Raw genomic sequence first — 17,040 nt, 5'->3', positions numbered from 1 at the left:
ATTGTGTGCCTGATTTCGCCTTGCTTTCGTTGTTTGTTCCGTTCCGGCTCGAAGGATCATAAATAACCAAGTATATTGGCAGCACACTCTCCGATAGCCTCATCCTATTCACTCTCCTCAGCATCTTCGTCTTCATCTCCAGTAGACTCGTCAAACTGGCAAGCGACCTTGCCCTGGAGCATTTCTGTTATACAAGAGAAGACTACATCACGAAGTTCAACCGTTGGTAAATAGATTTGTTTCAACTTTTTCAAAAGATCACTCAAATCTACAAGTGCAGACAACACAACAGAAACTTCTTCATGCACAATTTGGCCTAATTTGGGTATCAAGATTGTAATAGCATTGGAAACGTCTTGCAAATCTTGTAGTTTGTGTAGAGCCACAATGAAGGAGCTCAATGCGTCAATTGACACGTTACGTATGTCTTCCTGTGGATGATCGATACTCTTGTAAACATTTGGATAAGATTTCTCCAAGTAAGGGATGAAAGCGACTCCGGTATGCTCGGAAAATTTCTTCAATGATAAAATGTCATCGTCTTTTTCTTCTAAATATGAATTTTCAACACTGTATCCCGCAATGTTGTTCAAATCATCATCCTCCCCATCCGAGTTTTCAATATCGATATCATCTTCGTTTTCATCGGCCTCCTCTGCTGGCGCTTATGTCAATATATTCGGATATAATTATATATGTAAATATATAAGATAATTTTTATTTATAAGGTTTATCGGTGAATGCAATTTGCGTATTATTTGCCGATTGAATGTATATGTATGTTTGTATTTTTGTCTTTTTGCTGTAAATTCTAGCTTTAATTGTTATTGTGTCTTTAGCTTACTTGTTGTTACGCAGTCCCGCTAGTTACTTTATTAAGCCTAACGGCTACTGTCGCAAATTCGTTGAACGTAAATACTTGAACTTTAATTTTTAGTTTGTGGTTGTTGTGAGTATATGTATACAAATGTAAGCGCATAAGTTAAGGCAATCAATAATTTGTTAATATAATATATACAATATATACTAGCTGACCCGGCGAACTTCGTACTGCCTAACAGTCAATTAATGTCGTGTTATCTTTTAGCTGAACTTATTTAGGCTCTGATGAAGATAATACAATGATACAAAGTAAATATGAACATAGATAGATATATAAAAGTATTTAATTATGATCAACAATACATACAGAAAGAGAATACAAATTAAAATAAAGTACTTCAAACACGTGTCAGAAAAAAAAAGATTAAAATAAAGTATGTTGTGTAGCATGTGATGCACTCGGATTAACTCTTTTCATTCAAGCAACTTGTGGCAAACGACATTCTTTGTTTTTTTGCCAGGCGCAAGAACAAATAAAGCGGATGGTTTACCGACACGTAAACATGCCACGTGACCCTGTGATTTGTTAATCGTCATGGCGAAGGCAAGACGAATCGGGAATTAAATTCGTTTAAATTCAAAGGGCATTGGAATAAGAACTTCCTCGTCTCTAAATTTCTTTAAAATTCTTTGAATATCAACGCGGGAATCACATTGCTCATCAGTTTTCTTATCACCAAACGTATCCCATTGCACAGTTTTGGTTGGTTTAAATTTCTAATCATGATCACTGTCGAGCCAACCCTAAGCTGCAAATTGTGCGGAGGTAAACCAGGCACATCCAAGGAGTCTAAAAATTCAGTTGGGTAATTAGTGGCTGAATTATAATATTTAGGTCGGAGTTGTCTTCAAAAAGATAATGGCGGACCGCCCTAATATCTTAAAGGACATACTTATATCTGTTGGACTGTAATTTCCTTAAATTCGAAAAGGAAATTAGAACCAAAACTCTGGGGATACAATGGAATGCGATATCTGACCAGTCTTCATATACTACAGAGTCAATACCAGCATTATCCGCCATAACAAACCGACAAATTTTATTCTCTGTGGCAATACCTTTCGACGTGGCACGATTGCTTTCGCCAATTATGATACAAGCCAAAAGACTAATACAAGAATTATGGATAGATGGAACCGATTGCGATGAACAAATAAAACCATTTCGTTTAGAAAAGTGGTCCCAGTTTGCGAGCAATCTAAATGATATCTCACAGATACAAATCCCTCGATGGGTAAACTATGCCCCAGAGCACAAAGTCGACTCCACGGCTTCTGTATACGTACGCACACAAAGCGAGATTGCGACCACAAGCCACTTACTAGTAGCAAAAACAAAAGTAGGTCCTTTAAAAGTAATAAGTCTATTACGACTTGAACTGTGTAGCGTTACTACTAACCAAACTAGTATCTATGGTGCGAATGCATTTAAACATGGCTGACTAATTCCGCAATTTTCCCACCACCGATTTTATCATATACAAGGTTAACACGGCTTTAATATTATTGTTACCTACTATATAAAAATAAGTCGGGTTTTCCTTCCTGACGCTATAACTCCAGAACGCAAGAACCGATTTCCACGGTGTCGCATTCGTTGGAAAGGTCTCGGGCTCCGTGAGGTTTATAGCAAAGAAAATTCAGGAAAAATTTCAACAGAAAAGCGGGAAAATCTTTTTTCACATACAGCGCCATCTCTGATACATAACATGTACTACAAACCAATATTTTAAGTAGATGGCGCCGGTGCGTGATACATTGTTTGACAGCTACTCATTGTTCTCTGCTCATTTAATTTCATGTGACAAACCGGTATTGTGTTCACTTGAAATTGTGAAAAAAAACTTTAAAAAAATAAGTTATTCGTTTCCTAACATTTCAATTGGAAACCATCAAATCAATAACGTGTATTTTTATACACAGGTGGTAAGTTGAACTGTGTAAATTATGTGGATCGTGCATTTGAGGTTAAATTCACTACTCTGTCCATAGTCCAAAATGCCTAGAGGACGACGTGCAAACATCGGCCGTCGCACAAGACATGCAAGTCAGTAACAAGTGTATTCACAGAACTTAAGCGTAGAAAGACAAAATATAATAAGAGAACATGCCCGATTGAGACAACGCGTGAACACACGAAGATCATTAGCTTCATACAATCGCTTGGCATTCCAATATGATCCCACTGCGAACTACAGTTATGATGAAAATTTAGATATTGGACCAATGACGGCTATATGCCGATATTGCAATGCGTTAAATTTCAAAAGAGAAACGGCTGGATTGTGCTGCGCAAGTGGAAAAGTCAAACTGGATCCATTACTTACACCACCAGAACCACTGAGACCATTGTTCGATGGAAGTGATCCCGATTCCAGCCATTTTCTTCAACACATCCTTGAATACAATAACTGCTTTCGCATGACTTCCTTTGGAGCTAATATCAATCGAGAAGGCGGCTTCATGCCGACTTGCAAGGTTAAGATACAACACACATAACCAATCATTCACACCAACACAATAAATTGCAACACATAACAACTACATATACACCACACACTACACCATCACACGATCAGAAGTTACACCGTATTCTTTAACAAATGATTGTTTGCAATTACAGACACAAGGACAAATGTATCATTTGCATGGTTCAATGGTGCCAACACCAGATGAACCGCATCAATTTCTGCAAATATATTTCATTTCGTCGATGCTTGATCAGCTGAATGTGCGGAGCAATATACAGGGAACACAACAATTAAAGAGACGAATTATTGAACAGTTGCAATCATTTTTACACGCTAATAATGCTGTGGTTAATATGTTCAAAACAGCATTGGAACGAACAAATTTGTCATAAGAGCGGATTGTACTCCAACAGGAGAACATGTGCGAAGATTCAATGCACCCACCGTTAATGATGTTGCTGCAATTATTGTTGGCGATCTAACTAAATCGCGTGACATTGTCGTTCAGCGAAGAAGCAATATCATGCATCGTGTAAACGAGACACATCGTTTGAACGATGCGTTACAATATCCAATCATTTATTGGCAAGGGCAAGACGGGTACGACATCATGTTGAAGACGGTCGATCCAATTTCAGGTACAATATTCACACATTAATTATTGCTATTATTGGTTTCCATTAACAATTCATTTAATTTTGCATTTTCAGGCGTAACAACGAATAAAAATCTAAGCGCAATGAATTACTATGCGTATCCTATGATGATTCGCACACATGAGGAGAATGTCATTCTGAAGTGCCGTCGGCTATTCCAGCAATTCGCTGCCGACATGTATGTCAAAGTCGAGACCAAACGTTTAGCGTTCATCCGATTCAATCAGGCAAAGCTACGATCTGAGGACTATATACACTTGCGTGATGCTATTCATTCAGATGGTGATGTTCAGAATATTGGACGTCTGACGATTCTCCCATCATCTTATATCGGAAGCCCTCGCCACATGCACGAATACGCTCAAGATGCTATGACGTACGTGCGAAATTATGGAACTCCGGATTTATTTATTACGCTCACATGCAATCCAAAGTGGACGGAAATTGAACGTGAGTTGGAACCGGGCCAAAAACCGCAAGATCGCCATGACATAATCGGCAGAGTATTTCAGCAAAAACTCAAGGTTATGATGGATGTGCTTACTAAGTATCAAGTTTTTGGTGACACACGTTGTTATATGTACTCGGTGGAATGGCAGCAGCGTGGACTAACGCATGCTCATATCCTAATTTGGTTGCTGAACAAATTACATTCAAATGAAGTAGATGACATCATATCAGCTGAAATTCCTGATCCAGTCACTGATCCCCATCTACACGACATTGTGATGACACAGATGGTTCATGGACCGTGCGGTGCATTAAATCCAATATCGCCTTGCATGGCTGATGGAAAGTGCACAAAACGATATCCGCGACCGTTAGTTACCGAAATAGTCACAGGGAACGATGGATATCCAGTTTATCGTCGGCGTTCAAAAGAAGATAATGGTCGAACTATCAAAGTTAAAGTTCAAAATCAAGAGATTGAGATCGGAAATGAATTCATTGAACCATATTGCCCACTGCTATCACGTATTTTCAAAACACATGCAAACGTTGAGAGTTGTCATTCGGCCAAATCAATCAAATATTTGTGCAAGTACGTCACAAAAGGCAGCGATATGGCTGTGTTTGGTATTGCGTCGGAAAATACGAATGACGAAATCAGCAACTTCCAAATGGGCAGATACGTCAGTACTAATGAAGCACTGTGTTCTCATTTCAAATTCATGAAAGATATCCCACAGTTGTATATTTAGCAGTGCATTTGGAAAATGGCCAAAGAGTTTACTTCACTGAGGCTAATGCGGCACAACGAGCTGAGAGACCACTATCGACAACATTGACTAGCTTCTTTGCAATGTGTGAAGCAGATCCCTTCGCAGCGACGCTGATGTACGTTGAAATGCCCAAGTATTACACTAGGAATCAATCAACAAAGAAATTCCAACGTCGCAAACAAGGAACCCCAGTTCCAAATTGGCAACATCTGTTTTCCGCTGATGCACTAGGTCGCATGTATACTGTTCATCCTAGAAATGATGAATGTTTTTATTTGCGACTGCTGTTGGTAAATGTACGTTGACCAAAATCATTTGCGCATTTGAAAACTGTGAATGGCCACCAATGCCAAACATATCGAGAAGCATGTCAACTATTGGGTTTGCTGGAGAACGATTCTCATTGGGATTTAACACTTGCGGATTCAGTTGTTTCATCAAATGCGTACCAAATACGAACGCTGTTCGCAATTATCATCACCACATGTTTTCTTTCGCAACCAATTCAGTTATGGAACAAATACAAAGACGACATATGTGAAGATATCTTGCATCGCTTGCGCATCCAAACGAATAATCCTGACATCCAAATAACCGATCAAATCTACAATGAAGGATTGATGCTGATTGAGGATCAATGCTTGACTATTGCAAACAAGCTACTGATTGAAGTAGGAATGATTGCGCCAAATCGATCGATGCATGATGCATTCAACCAAGAATTAAATCGAGAGCTGCAATACAATGTTGATACATTGCAGGAATTCGTTCGAAATAATGTGCCGTTGCTGAATGAACAGCAAAAACAAGTATACAAAATATTAATGCAAGCGGTGGACAATAATACTGGTGGTCTATTCTTCCTGGACGCACCTGGAGGAACAGGGAAAACATTTGTCATCATTGATTTTGGCCACCATTCGATCAAGATGTGACATAGCTTTGGCGTTAGCATCATCTGGAATTGCGGCGACTCGTACTGCACATTCTGCGCTTAAGTTGCCACTCAATTTAAAAACAATTGATACTCCAACATGCAATATTTCCCGATCCAGTGCAATGGGAAAGTTGTTGATGCAATGCAAGCTCATTGTTTGGGATGAGTGCACAATGGCACATAAGAAGTCACTTGAAGCACTTAACTTCACACTGAAGGATCTTCGGGGAAATAACAACATCTTTGGCGGCTTGATGGTATTGTTGGCAGGCGATTTCAGGCAGCCGTTGCCAGTAATTCCCCGTGGAACGCCTGCAGATGAATTGAATGCTTGCCTGAAGGCATCACCTTTATGGAATAACGTAAAACATAATCGCTAACCGCTAATATGAGAGTTCAACTTCAAAATGATCAAAGTGCGGAACAATTTTCCAAACAATTGTTAGCTTTAGGAATTGGGAAAGTCCCAGTTGATGCGACATCTGGATTAATTACTCTTACCAACGACTTTTGCCGATTTGTAGACTCTCAATTAGCTCTTATTGAAAATGTTTTCCCAAACATTAGTGAGAATTATCAGAATCATGCTTGGTTGAGTCAACGAGCAATTCTTGCCGCAAAGAATAATGATGTACACGCACTAAATTTCACCATTCAATCAAAAATTGCTAGCGATTTGGTGACATACAAATCCGTTGATTCCATAACAAATCCCGATGATGTAGTAAATTATCCAACGGAGTTTTTGAACCCTCTGGAGTTACCAGGATTTCCACCACATGATTTGCAACTCAAAGTTGGTACAGTTATTATGATATTGCGTAATTTGAATCCAACGCGACTTTGCAACGGTACTCGACTGTCGGTAAAAAGACTTATGCCGAATTTGATTGAGGCAACCATTATTAACGGCAAGTACGCAGGTGAAAATGTATGTATTCCTCGAATACCAATGATTCCGACTGATCTTCCGTTTGACTTCAAGCGATTGCAATTTTCAGTTCGCCTTGCGTTCGCCTTGCGTTCGCAATGACAATTAACAAGTCGCAAGGTCAATCGAGTAGTGTTTGCGGGATAAATTTAGAAAATTATTGTTTTTCACATAGGCAGATATACGTGGCGTATTCACGAGTTGGGAAACCATCCGCTTTGTTTGTGTTAACATCAGACCAAAAAACAAAAAATGTGGTTTACCAGAGAGAACTTCAATGAAACGGATAATATGCGGACACGTATAACGCTTCGATTCAGTATTCACTTTCGATTCACGTTCATTTACTTAGAGAATTTCAACTAAATAACACTTCATTTTTGTCATCGAAATGAATTCATTACTGTTGTGAAATGAAATAAAATGTTTTCTTTTTGAATATAAAACAAAAAAAAAATTTTTCTTCATCTTTTAATTACCAGACGAAATGTTACATAAAACAAAGCCATCTGGTGGCGAAACGGAGTTTGCCGGGTTTGCTAGTCTACTATATAAAAATAAGTCGGGTTTTCCTTCCTGAGGCTATAACTCCAGAACGCAAGAACCGATTTCCACGGTGTCGCATTCGTTGGAAAGGTCTCGGGCTCCGTGAGGTTTATAGCAAAGAAAATTCAGGAAAAATTTCAACAGAAAAGCGGGAAAATCTTTTTTCACATACAGCGCCATCTCTGATACATAGCATGTACTACAAACCAATATTTTAAGTAGATGGCGCCGGTGCGTGATACATTGATTGACAGCTACTCATTGTTCTCTGCTCATTTAATTTCATGTGACAAACCGGTATTGTGTTCACTTGAAATTGTGAAAAAAAACTTTAAAAAAATAAGTTATTCGTTTCCTAACATTTCAATTGGAAACCATCAAATCAATAACGTGTATTTTTATACACAGGTGGTAAGTTGAACTGTGTAAATTATGTGGATCGTGCATTTGAGGTTAAATTCACTACTCTGTCCATAGTCCAAAATGCCTAGAGGACGACGTGCAAACATCGGCCGTCGCACAAGACATGCAAGTCAGTAACAAGTGTATTCACAGAACTTAAGCGTAGAAAGACAAAATATAATAAGAGAACATGCCCGATTGAGACAACGCGTGAACACACGAAGATCATTAGCTTCATACAATCGCTTGGCATTCCAATATGATCCCACTGCGAACTACAGTTATGATGAAAATTTAGATATTGGATCAATGACGACTATATGCCGATATTGCAATGCGTTAAATTTCAAAAGAGAAACGGCTGGATTGTGCTGCGCAAGTGGAAAAGTCAAACTGGATCCATTACTTACACCACCAGAACCACTGAGACCATTGTTCGATGGAAGTGATCCCGATTCCAGCCATTTTCTTCAACACATCCTTGAATACAATAACTGCTTTCGCATGACTTCCTTTGGAACTAATATCAATCGAGAAGGCGGCTTCATGCCGACTTGCAAGGTTAAGATACAACACACATAACCGATCATTCACACCAACACAATAAATTGCAACACATAACAACTACATATACACCACACACTACACCATCACACGATCAGAAGTTACACCGTATTCTTTAACAAATGATTGTTTGCAATTACAGATACAAGGACAAATGTATCATTTGCATGGTTCAATGGTGCCAACACCAGATGAACCGCATCAATTTCTGCAAATATATTTAATTTCGTCGATGGTTGATCAGCTGAATGTGCGGAGCAATATACAGGGAACACAACAATTAAAGAGACGAATTATTGAACAGTTGCAATCATTTTTACACGCTAATAATGCTGTGGTTAATATGTTCAAAACAGCATTGGAACGAACAAATTTGTCATAAGAGCGGATTGTACTCCAACAGGTGAACATGTGCGAAGATTCAATGCACCCACCGTTAATGATGTTGCTGCAATTATTGTTGGCGATCTAACTAAATCGCGTGACATTTTCGTTCAGCGAAGAAGCAATATCATGCATCGTGTAAACGAGACACATCGTTTGAACGATGCGTTACAATATCCAATCATTTATTGGCAAGGGCAAGACGGGTACGACATCATGTTGAAGATGGTCGATCCAATTTCAGGTACAATATTCACACACTAATTATTGCTATTATTGGTTTCCATTAACAATTCATTTAATTTTGCATTTTCAGGCGTAACAACGAATAAAAGTCTAAGCTCCAGATATCCAGTTTATCGTCGGCGTTCAAAAGAAGATAATGGTCGAACTATCAAAGTTAAAGTTCAAAACCAAGAGATTGAGATTGATTTTGGCCACCATTCGATCAAGATGTGACATAGCTTTGGCGTTAGCATCATCTGGAATTGCGGCGACTCTTCTTGACGGCAGTCGTACTGCACATTCTGCGCTTAAGTTGCCACTCAATTTAAAAACAATTGATACTCCAACATGCAATATTTCCCGATCCAGTGCAATGGGAAAGTTGTTGATGCAATGCAAGCTCATTGTTTGGGATCAGTGCACAATGGCACACAAGAAGTCACTTGAAGCACTTAACTTTACACTGAAGGATCTTCGGCGAAATAACAACATCTTTGGCGGCTTGATGGTATTGTTGGCAGGCGATTTCAGGCAGCCGTTGCCAGTAATTCCCCGTGGAACGCCTGCAGATGAATTGAATGCTTGCCTGAAGGCATCACCTTTATGGAATAACGTAAAAACATTATCGCTAACCACTTATATGAGAGTTCAACTTCAAAATGATCAAAGTGCGGAACAATTTTCCAAACAATTGTTAGCTTTAGGAATTGGGAAAGTCCCAGTTGATGCGACATCTGGATTAATTACTCTTACCAACGACTTTTGCCGATTTGTAGACTCTCAATTAGCTCTTATTGAAAATGTTTTCTCAAACATTAGTGAGAATTATCAGAATCATGCTTGGTTGAGTCAACGAGCAATTCTTGCCGCAAAGAATAATGATGTACACGCACTAAATTTCACCATTCAATCAAAAATTGCTAGCGATTTGGTGACATACAAATCCGTTGATTCCATAACAAATCCCGATGATGTAGTAAATTATCCAACGGAGTTTTTGAACCCTCTGGTCGGTAAAAAGACTTATGCCGAATTTGATTGAGGCAACCATTATTAACGGCAAGTACGCAGGTGAAAATGTATGTATTCCTCGAATACCAATGATTCCGACTGATCTTCCGTTTGACTTCAAGCGATTGCAATTTTCAGTTCGCCTTGCGTTCGCAATGACAATTAACAAGTCGCAAGGTCAATCGCTTAGTGTTTGCGGGATAAATTTAGAAAATTATTGTTTTTCACATGGGCAGATATACGTGGCGTATTCACGAGTTGGGAAACCATCCGCTTTGTTTGTGTTAACATCAGACCAAAAAACAAAAAATGTGGTTTACCAGAGAGCACTTCAATGAAACGGATAATATGCGGACACGTATAACGCTTCGATTCAGTATTCACTTTGGATTCACGTTCATTTACTTAGAGAATTTCAACTAAATAACACTTCATTTTTGTCATCGAAATGAATTCATTACTGTTGTGAAATGAAATAAAATTTTTTCTTTTTGAATATAAAACAAAAAAAAATTTTTCTTCATCTTTTAATTACCAAACGAAATGTTACATAAAAAAAAGCCATCTGGTGGCGAAACGGAGTTTGCCGGGTTTGCTAGTAAATATATAATTATAAATAATTATGAAATTTATCGTGTTTGTGTAGGTAACGCATATGTCCGAAATGAATCAGCATTACGAGTTCTGAAAGGTGCAGCTTCCCGTAGTTTTATCACACGGGTTGACCAATCGAAAAGAACAAAATGATGTGGCGATCATGCCCGTAGACGAAAACGAATGCGTTTTGTGAATTGAGTGTGGTGTGGTGCGTCGTATGTGGCGAGGACCTGTAAGTGTTCTCTAGGGTGCGCCATTATTTTCCCGGGTATAGTGGAGTGTACATGTAGAGGAAGGCTTAACCTATTTAACCATTCTGGACCCCTAGGCAAATATTTTTCCTAGTTTTACACATGTTTACTAAAACTGTATATATATTTATTCGGCATACTGCTTCTGAAGTAGCCGAGCGCGCAGTGGGTCACATGGTGTTGGAGTAATGTTATATCCATATTGACCTGTAGTGTATATAACGGCTTTTATTTTAAAAATATAATTTGTATGCATTTTGATGCTTATTTAAGTGCTTTAGTAGTTGCTTTTCGTATTTATTGTATTCTGCGGTTGTTTCTTTTATAACTTTATTATTTGTATCGTTTATTTAAAATTTCTTTACCGTCGGCTTATTAAGGTTAGTGACTCCACGCCTGACTCAGATATGGCCAGAATGGATGCTCTTTTGAAACCTTTGAAGAGGGATCTCGCGAGAGTACAGTGATTAGCCGTGAATTGAGAATGGCTTTTTTTTTGAGTTAGTAATGTGGTAAATTCGATATATTTATGTTTGAGATATACTTTTTTAAAGTAGTATTTGAAGATTTTTATAGCTGATTCCCATAAATCAGTCATATGAGGAGCACTTAGATCGACGCCATAACTGCGACCTTTGCTTTCGGTAAGTCTAAGTGCGTCACTGTATCACATTGGGAATATGGTGATCCCTTAACATTATTTTTTAGTTATTTCATAATTATAAAAATTTAGACAACTACAATATGAGCCACTATAGTAACATAGGTGTCGATTTTTCGACTTTTTAGGACAACTATGCTGCGAACGATATTATGTATGGACGTGGACGATTGTGGCCAAGAATAGGGAGATGCGAATATTGTTTGGATTATTTGAGAATTGTGACCAGGATTTTCGCTTGTACCATAATTGGCGAAAGTCATCCTACGGGGACGAAATTATTATTCCGGATAATGCGGATATTGACTCAGTAGGATATGAAAACTGATCAGATATCGCATTCCATTGAGTCCCCTGTATTTGTATGTTGCCCTTTTCAAATTTAAGGAATTTAGTGTACCAGAAGTTTTCTTTTGGAATATTTAGTAATATATTTGGATGCTTTGGTTGAATTATATATATTTATGTTTTTAACACTGGAGTAGTCAGAAGAATTTCTGACTTGGTTTTTTGTGCCAATTTGTGGAATGTTGGAAAATTGTGGCTTTGATGGTAGTCGTACGACGTACCGGCCATTGTTTCATCGAGTAGTTGTGGCTTTGTAGAAGTCCCCACAATACTAATCTTCTGGGGTTGTACTTAATAGGAGGGAGCGTTTTTCTAACTCCCGAAATTTCCTTAATTGTTAATTAAGGGATTCTTTTGAACTTTCGTCAATTTAAGTTGTTGATGTAAACTTGATCTGCAACCAGTTTACTTAGAATCCAACCGAATATAGTATTTTGTGCCAGAAGTGTGTTTGAAATTTTCTCAATACCTTCAAGTATTATCTGTGGTATGAGATCGCGGCCTAATAGCTTTAGGTGTGAAGCCTTTTGCCAATGCTTGCTATTTATTGATTTTATAACTGGTTAGTTTTGCTGACAGTTGTATCCTGTTTTGTGCCCTAGACACTATAAATGATCGTTGTGATCCTTGGTCTATTAAGGCCCTAAGCTTAAACAGTTCTCCTCTGTGTTCGATGGAGACAACTGCTGTGGGTAGTACAATAGTATTCTACTTTGATTTTCGGTGTGTAGTGTTTGGGTTTTTAATGCCTTTGAGCAGCATGGTGCTTCTTGGCAATTTTCGCAATATTGATTTTCGGGATTTGCTTTTTCAATTAAACCCTTCTCTTATGAGCGCTGCTTTGGGGTGAGCTGGGTATGTGCTGTAATGAAGCATTGAGTGGTGTTTTTTATGACAATAGAAGCAATTAAATTTGCTTGAAAAATTATTTCGTTCGTTAACTTTTCTGTTTTTGAACTTCTCGCACGATTGTAATTTATACCCTCTTATGTATAGTTCGCATGACGTATGTTTTTTATGTTCGGTTGTGAACGATTGCGTTTTATATAAGCTTCTGTTTATATTGTTGTTGTATCTAGCTAGGACGGCCGTTCTTCATTACCTCTGTAAAATGTTTCTATGTCACATGCGGGCACCTCGAGGTAGATGCCTAAACTTGCCTCGTGATTCTGTATTTGTGGGAGCTCTACTCTCGGATGTGGAGTAGGTACAATTGCATATACTTATTAGCTTTAATTGATCAGAAATCATAGATTTTCTTTCTTTGTACTGGTTTAAGCAGTTTTCGTATATTGCGTAAGCCGATGATTTAAAATTGTGTGGTAGGTCCAAACTTTCATATCTACATATAAATGATAATTAATACAGAATACTATTTTACGTTTATAAGAGTTATTGTTAATATATTCGGATATAATTATATATGTAAATATATAAGATAATTTCTATTTATAAGGTTTATCGGTGAATGCAATTTGCGTATTGTTTGCCGATTGAATGTATATGTATGTATGTTTGTATTTTTGTCTCTTTGCTGTAGATTCTAGCTTTAATTGTTATTGTGTCTTTAGCTTACTTGTTGTTACGCAGTCCCGCTAGTTGCTTTATTAAGTCTAAGGGCTACAGTCGGAAATTCGTTGCACGTAAATACTTGAACTTTAATTTTTAGTTTGTGGTTGTTGTGAGTATATGTATACAAATGTAAGCGCATAAGTTAAGGCAATCAATAATTTGTTAATATAATATATACAATATATATTAGCTGACCCGGCGAACTTCGTACTGCTTAACAGTCAATTAATGTCGTGTTATCTTTTAGCTGAACTAATTTAGGGGCTGATGAAGATAATACAATGATACAAAATAAATATGAACATAGATAGATATATAAAAGTATTTAATTATGATCAACAATACATACAGAAAGAGAATACAAATTAAAATTAAGTACTTCAAACACGTGTCAGAAAAAAAAAGATTAAAATAAAGTATGTTGTGTAGCATGTGATGCACTCGGATTAACTCTTTTCATTCAAGCAACTTGTGGCAAACGACATTCTTTGTTTTTTTGCCAGGCGCAAGAACAAATAAAGCGGATGGTTTACCGACACATAAACATGCAACGTGACCCTGTGATTTGTTAATCGTCATGGCGAAGGCAAGACGAATTGGGAATTGAATTCGTTTAAATTCAAAGGGCATTGGAATAAGAACTTCCTCGTCTCTAAATTTCTTTAAAATTCTTTGAATATCAACGCGGGAAACACATTGCTCATCAGTTTTCTTATCACCAAACGTGTTCCATTGCACAGTTTTGGTTGGTTTAAATTTCTAATCATGATCACTGTCGAGCCAACCCTAAGTTGCAAATTGTGCGGTGGGAAACCAGGCACATCCAAGGAGTCTAAAAATTCAGTTGGGTAATTAGTGGCTGAATTATAATATTTAGGTCGGAGTTGTCTTCAAAAAGATAATGGCGAACCGCCTTAATATCCTAAAGGACATGCTTAAAGAAAATCTGTTGGACTATAATTTCCTTAAATTCGAAAAGGAAATTAGAACAAAAACTCTGGGGATACAATGGAATGCGATATCTGACCAGTCTTCATATACTACAGACTCAATATCAGCATTATCCGCCATAACAAACCGACAAATTTTATTCTCTGTGGCAATACCTTTCGACGCTGCAGGATGGCTTTCGCCAATTATGATACAAGCCAAAAGACTAATACAAGAATTATGGATAGATGGAACCGATTGCGATGAACAAATAAAACCATTTCGTTTAGAAAAGTGGTCCCAGTTTGCGAGCAATCTAAATGATATCTCACAGATACAAATCCCTCGATGGGTAAACTATGCCCCAGAGCACAAAGTCGAACTACACGGCTTCGGTATACGTACGCACACAAAGCGAGATTGCGACCACAAGCCACTTACTAGTAGCAAAAACAAAAGTAGGTCCTTTAAAAGTAATAAGTCTATTACGACTTGAACTGTGTAGCGTTACTACTAGCCAAACTAGTATCTATGGTGCGAATGCATTTAAACATGGCTGACTAATTCCGCAATTTTCCCACCACCGATTTTATCGTATACAAGGTTAACACGGCTTTAATATAATATTATTGTTATAAATATATAATTATAAATAATTATGAAATTTATCGTGTTTATGTAGGTAACGCATATGTCCGAAAAGAATCAGCATTACAAGATCTGAAAGGTGCAGCTTGCCGTATTTTATCACACGGGTTGACCAATCGAAAAGAACAAAATGATATGGCGATAAGGCTGTAGACAAAAACGAATGAGTTTTGTGTGTGGTGCGTCGCATGTGGCGAGGACCTGTGAGTGTTCTCTAGGGTGCGCCATTATTTTCCCGGGTATAGTGGAGTGTACATGTAGAGGAAGGTTTAACCTATTTAACCATTCTGGACCCCTTGGCGAATATTTTCCCTAGTTTTACACATGTTTACTGAAACGGTATATGTATTAATTTCGGCATACTGCTTCTGAAGTAGCCGAGCACGCAGTGGGTCACATGGTGTTGGAGTAATGTTATATCCATATTGACCTGTAGTGTATAAAACGGCTTTGATTTTTAAAATATAATTTGTATGCGTATAATTTGATGCTCATGTAAGTGCTTTAAGGTAATCAATTTTATTGTGCGGATTTATGAGGTTGTAGTTGCTTTTCGTATTTATTGTATTCTGCGATTGTTTCTTTTATAACTTTATTATTTGTATCGTTTATTTAAAATTTCTTTACCGTCGGCTTATTAAGGTTAGTGACTCCACGCCTGACTCAGATATGGCCAGAATGGATGCTCTTTTGAAACCTTTGAAGAGGGATCTCGCGAGAGTACAGTGATTAGCCGTGAATTGAGAATGGCTTTTTTTTGAGTTGGTAATGTGGTAAATTCGATATATTTATGTTTGAGATATACTTTTTTAAAGTAGGATTTGAAGCTTTTTATAGCTGATTCCCATAAACCAGTCATATGAGGAGCACTTAGATCGGCGCCATAACTGCGACCTTTGCTTTCGGTAAGTCTAGGTGCGTCACTGTATCACATTGAGAATATGGTGATCCCTTAACATTATTTTTTAGTTGTTTCATAATTATAAAAATTTAGACAACTACAATATGAGCCACTATAGTAACATAGGTGTTGATTTTTCGACTATTTAGGACAACTATGCTGCGAACGATATTATGTATGGACGTTGGCGATTGTGGCCAAGAATCGGGAGATGTTAATATTGTTTGGATTATTGGAGAATTGTGACCAGGATTTTCGCTTGTACCATAATTGGCGAAAGTCATACTGCGGGGTCGAAATTATTATTGCGGATAATGCGGATATTGTCTCAGTAGGATATCAAAACTGATCAGATATCGCATTCCATTGAGTCCCTTGTATTTTTATGATGTCCTTTTCAAATTTAAGGAATTTAGTGTACCAGAAGTTTTCTTTTGGAATATTTAGTAATATATTTGGATGTTTTGGTTGAATTATATATATTTATGTTTTTAACACTGGAGTAGTCAGAAGAATTTCTGACTTGGTTTTTTGTGCCAATTTGTAGAATGTTGGAAAATTGTGGCTTTGATGGTAGTCATACGACGTGCCGGCCATTATTTCATCGAGTAGTTGTGGCTTTGTAGAAGTCACCACAATACTAATCTTCTGGGGTTGTACTTGATAGGAGGGAGCGTATTTCTAACTCCCAAAATTTCCTTAATTGTGAATTAAGGGATTCTTTTGAACTTTCATCAATTTAAGTTGTTGATGTGGAAACTGGTTCTGTAACCAGTCCAATTAGAATCCAACCGAATATAGTATTTTGTGCCAGAAGTGTGTTTGAAATTTTCTCAATACCTTCTAGTATTATCTGTGGTATGAGATCGCGGCCTAATAGCTTTAAGTGTGAAACCTTTT

General features: G+C 37.6%; 2 protein-coding genes across 2 annotated transcripts; both read left to right on the top strand.

Moving 5' to 3' along the window:
- Nucleotides 1-1,605: 1,605 nt before the first annotated feature.
- LOC118680925 (uncharacterized) lies at nucleotides 1,606-8,994 on the top strand. The gene is made up of 6 exons (XM_070112772.1): nucleotides 1,606-1,688; nucleotides 3,720-3,991; nucleotides 4,064-5,142; nucleotides 5,742-6,163; nucleotides 6,737-7,100; nucleotides 8,755-8,994. Exons 1-6 carry the CDS (start codon nucleotides 1,606-1,608, stop codon nucleotides 8,992-8,994), a joined length of 2,460 nt encoding a protein of 819 aa, XP_069968873.1.
- A 651-nt stretch (nucleotides 8,995-9,645) lies between these two features.
- LOC138858267 (uncharacterized) lies at nucleotides 9,646-10,263 on the top strand. Its single transcript, XM_070112771.1, has one exon. The coding sequence runs from the start codon at nucleotides 9,646-9,648 to the stop codon at nucleotides 10,261-10,263; it is 618 nt and encodes a 205-aa protein (XP_069968872.1).
- Nucleotides 10,264-17,040: the final 6,777 nt, after the last annotated feature.

The sequence above is a fragment of the Bactrocera oleae genome, chromosome Y (assembly GCF_042242935.1).
Source record: "Bactrocera oleae isolate idBacOlea1 chromosome Y, idBacOlea1, whole genome shotgun sequence".
In the NCBI taxonomy this organism is placed as follows: Eukaryota; Metazoa; Arthropoda; class Insecta; order Diptera; family Tephritidae; genus Bactrocera; species Bactrocera oleae.
The sequence above is the reverse complement of the archived record's forward strand: the minus strand, read 5'-3'. Positions and strand labels throughout refer to the sequence as shown.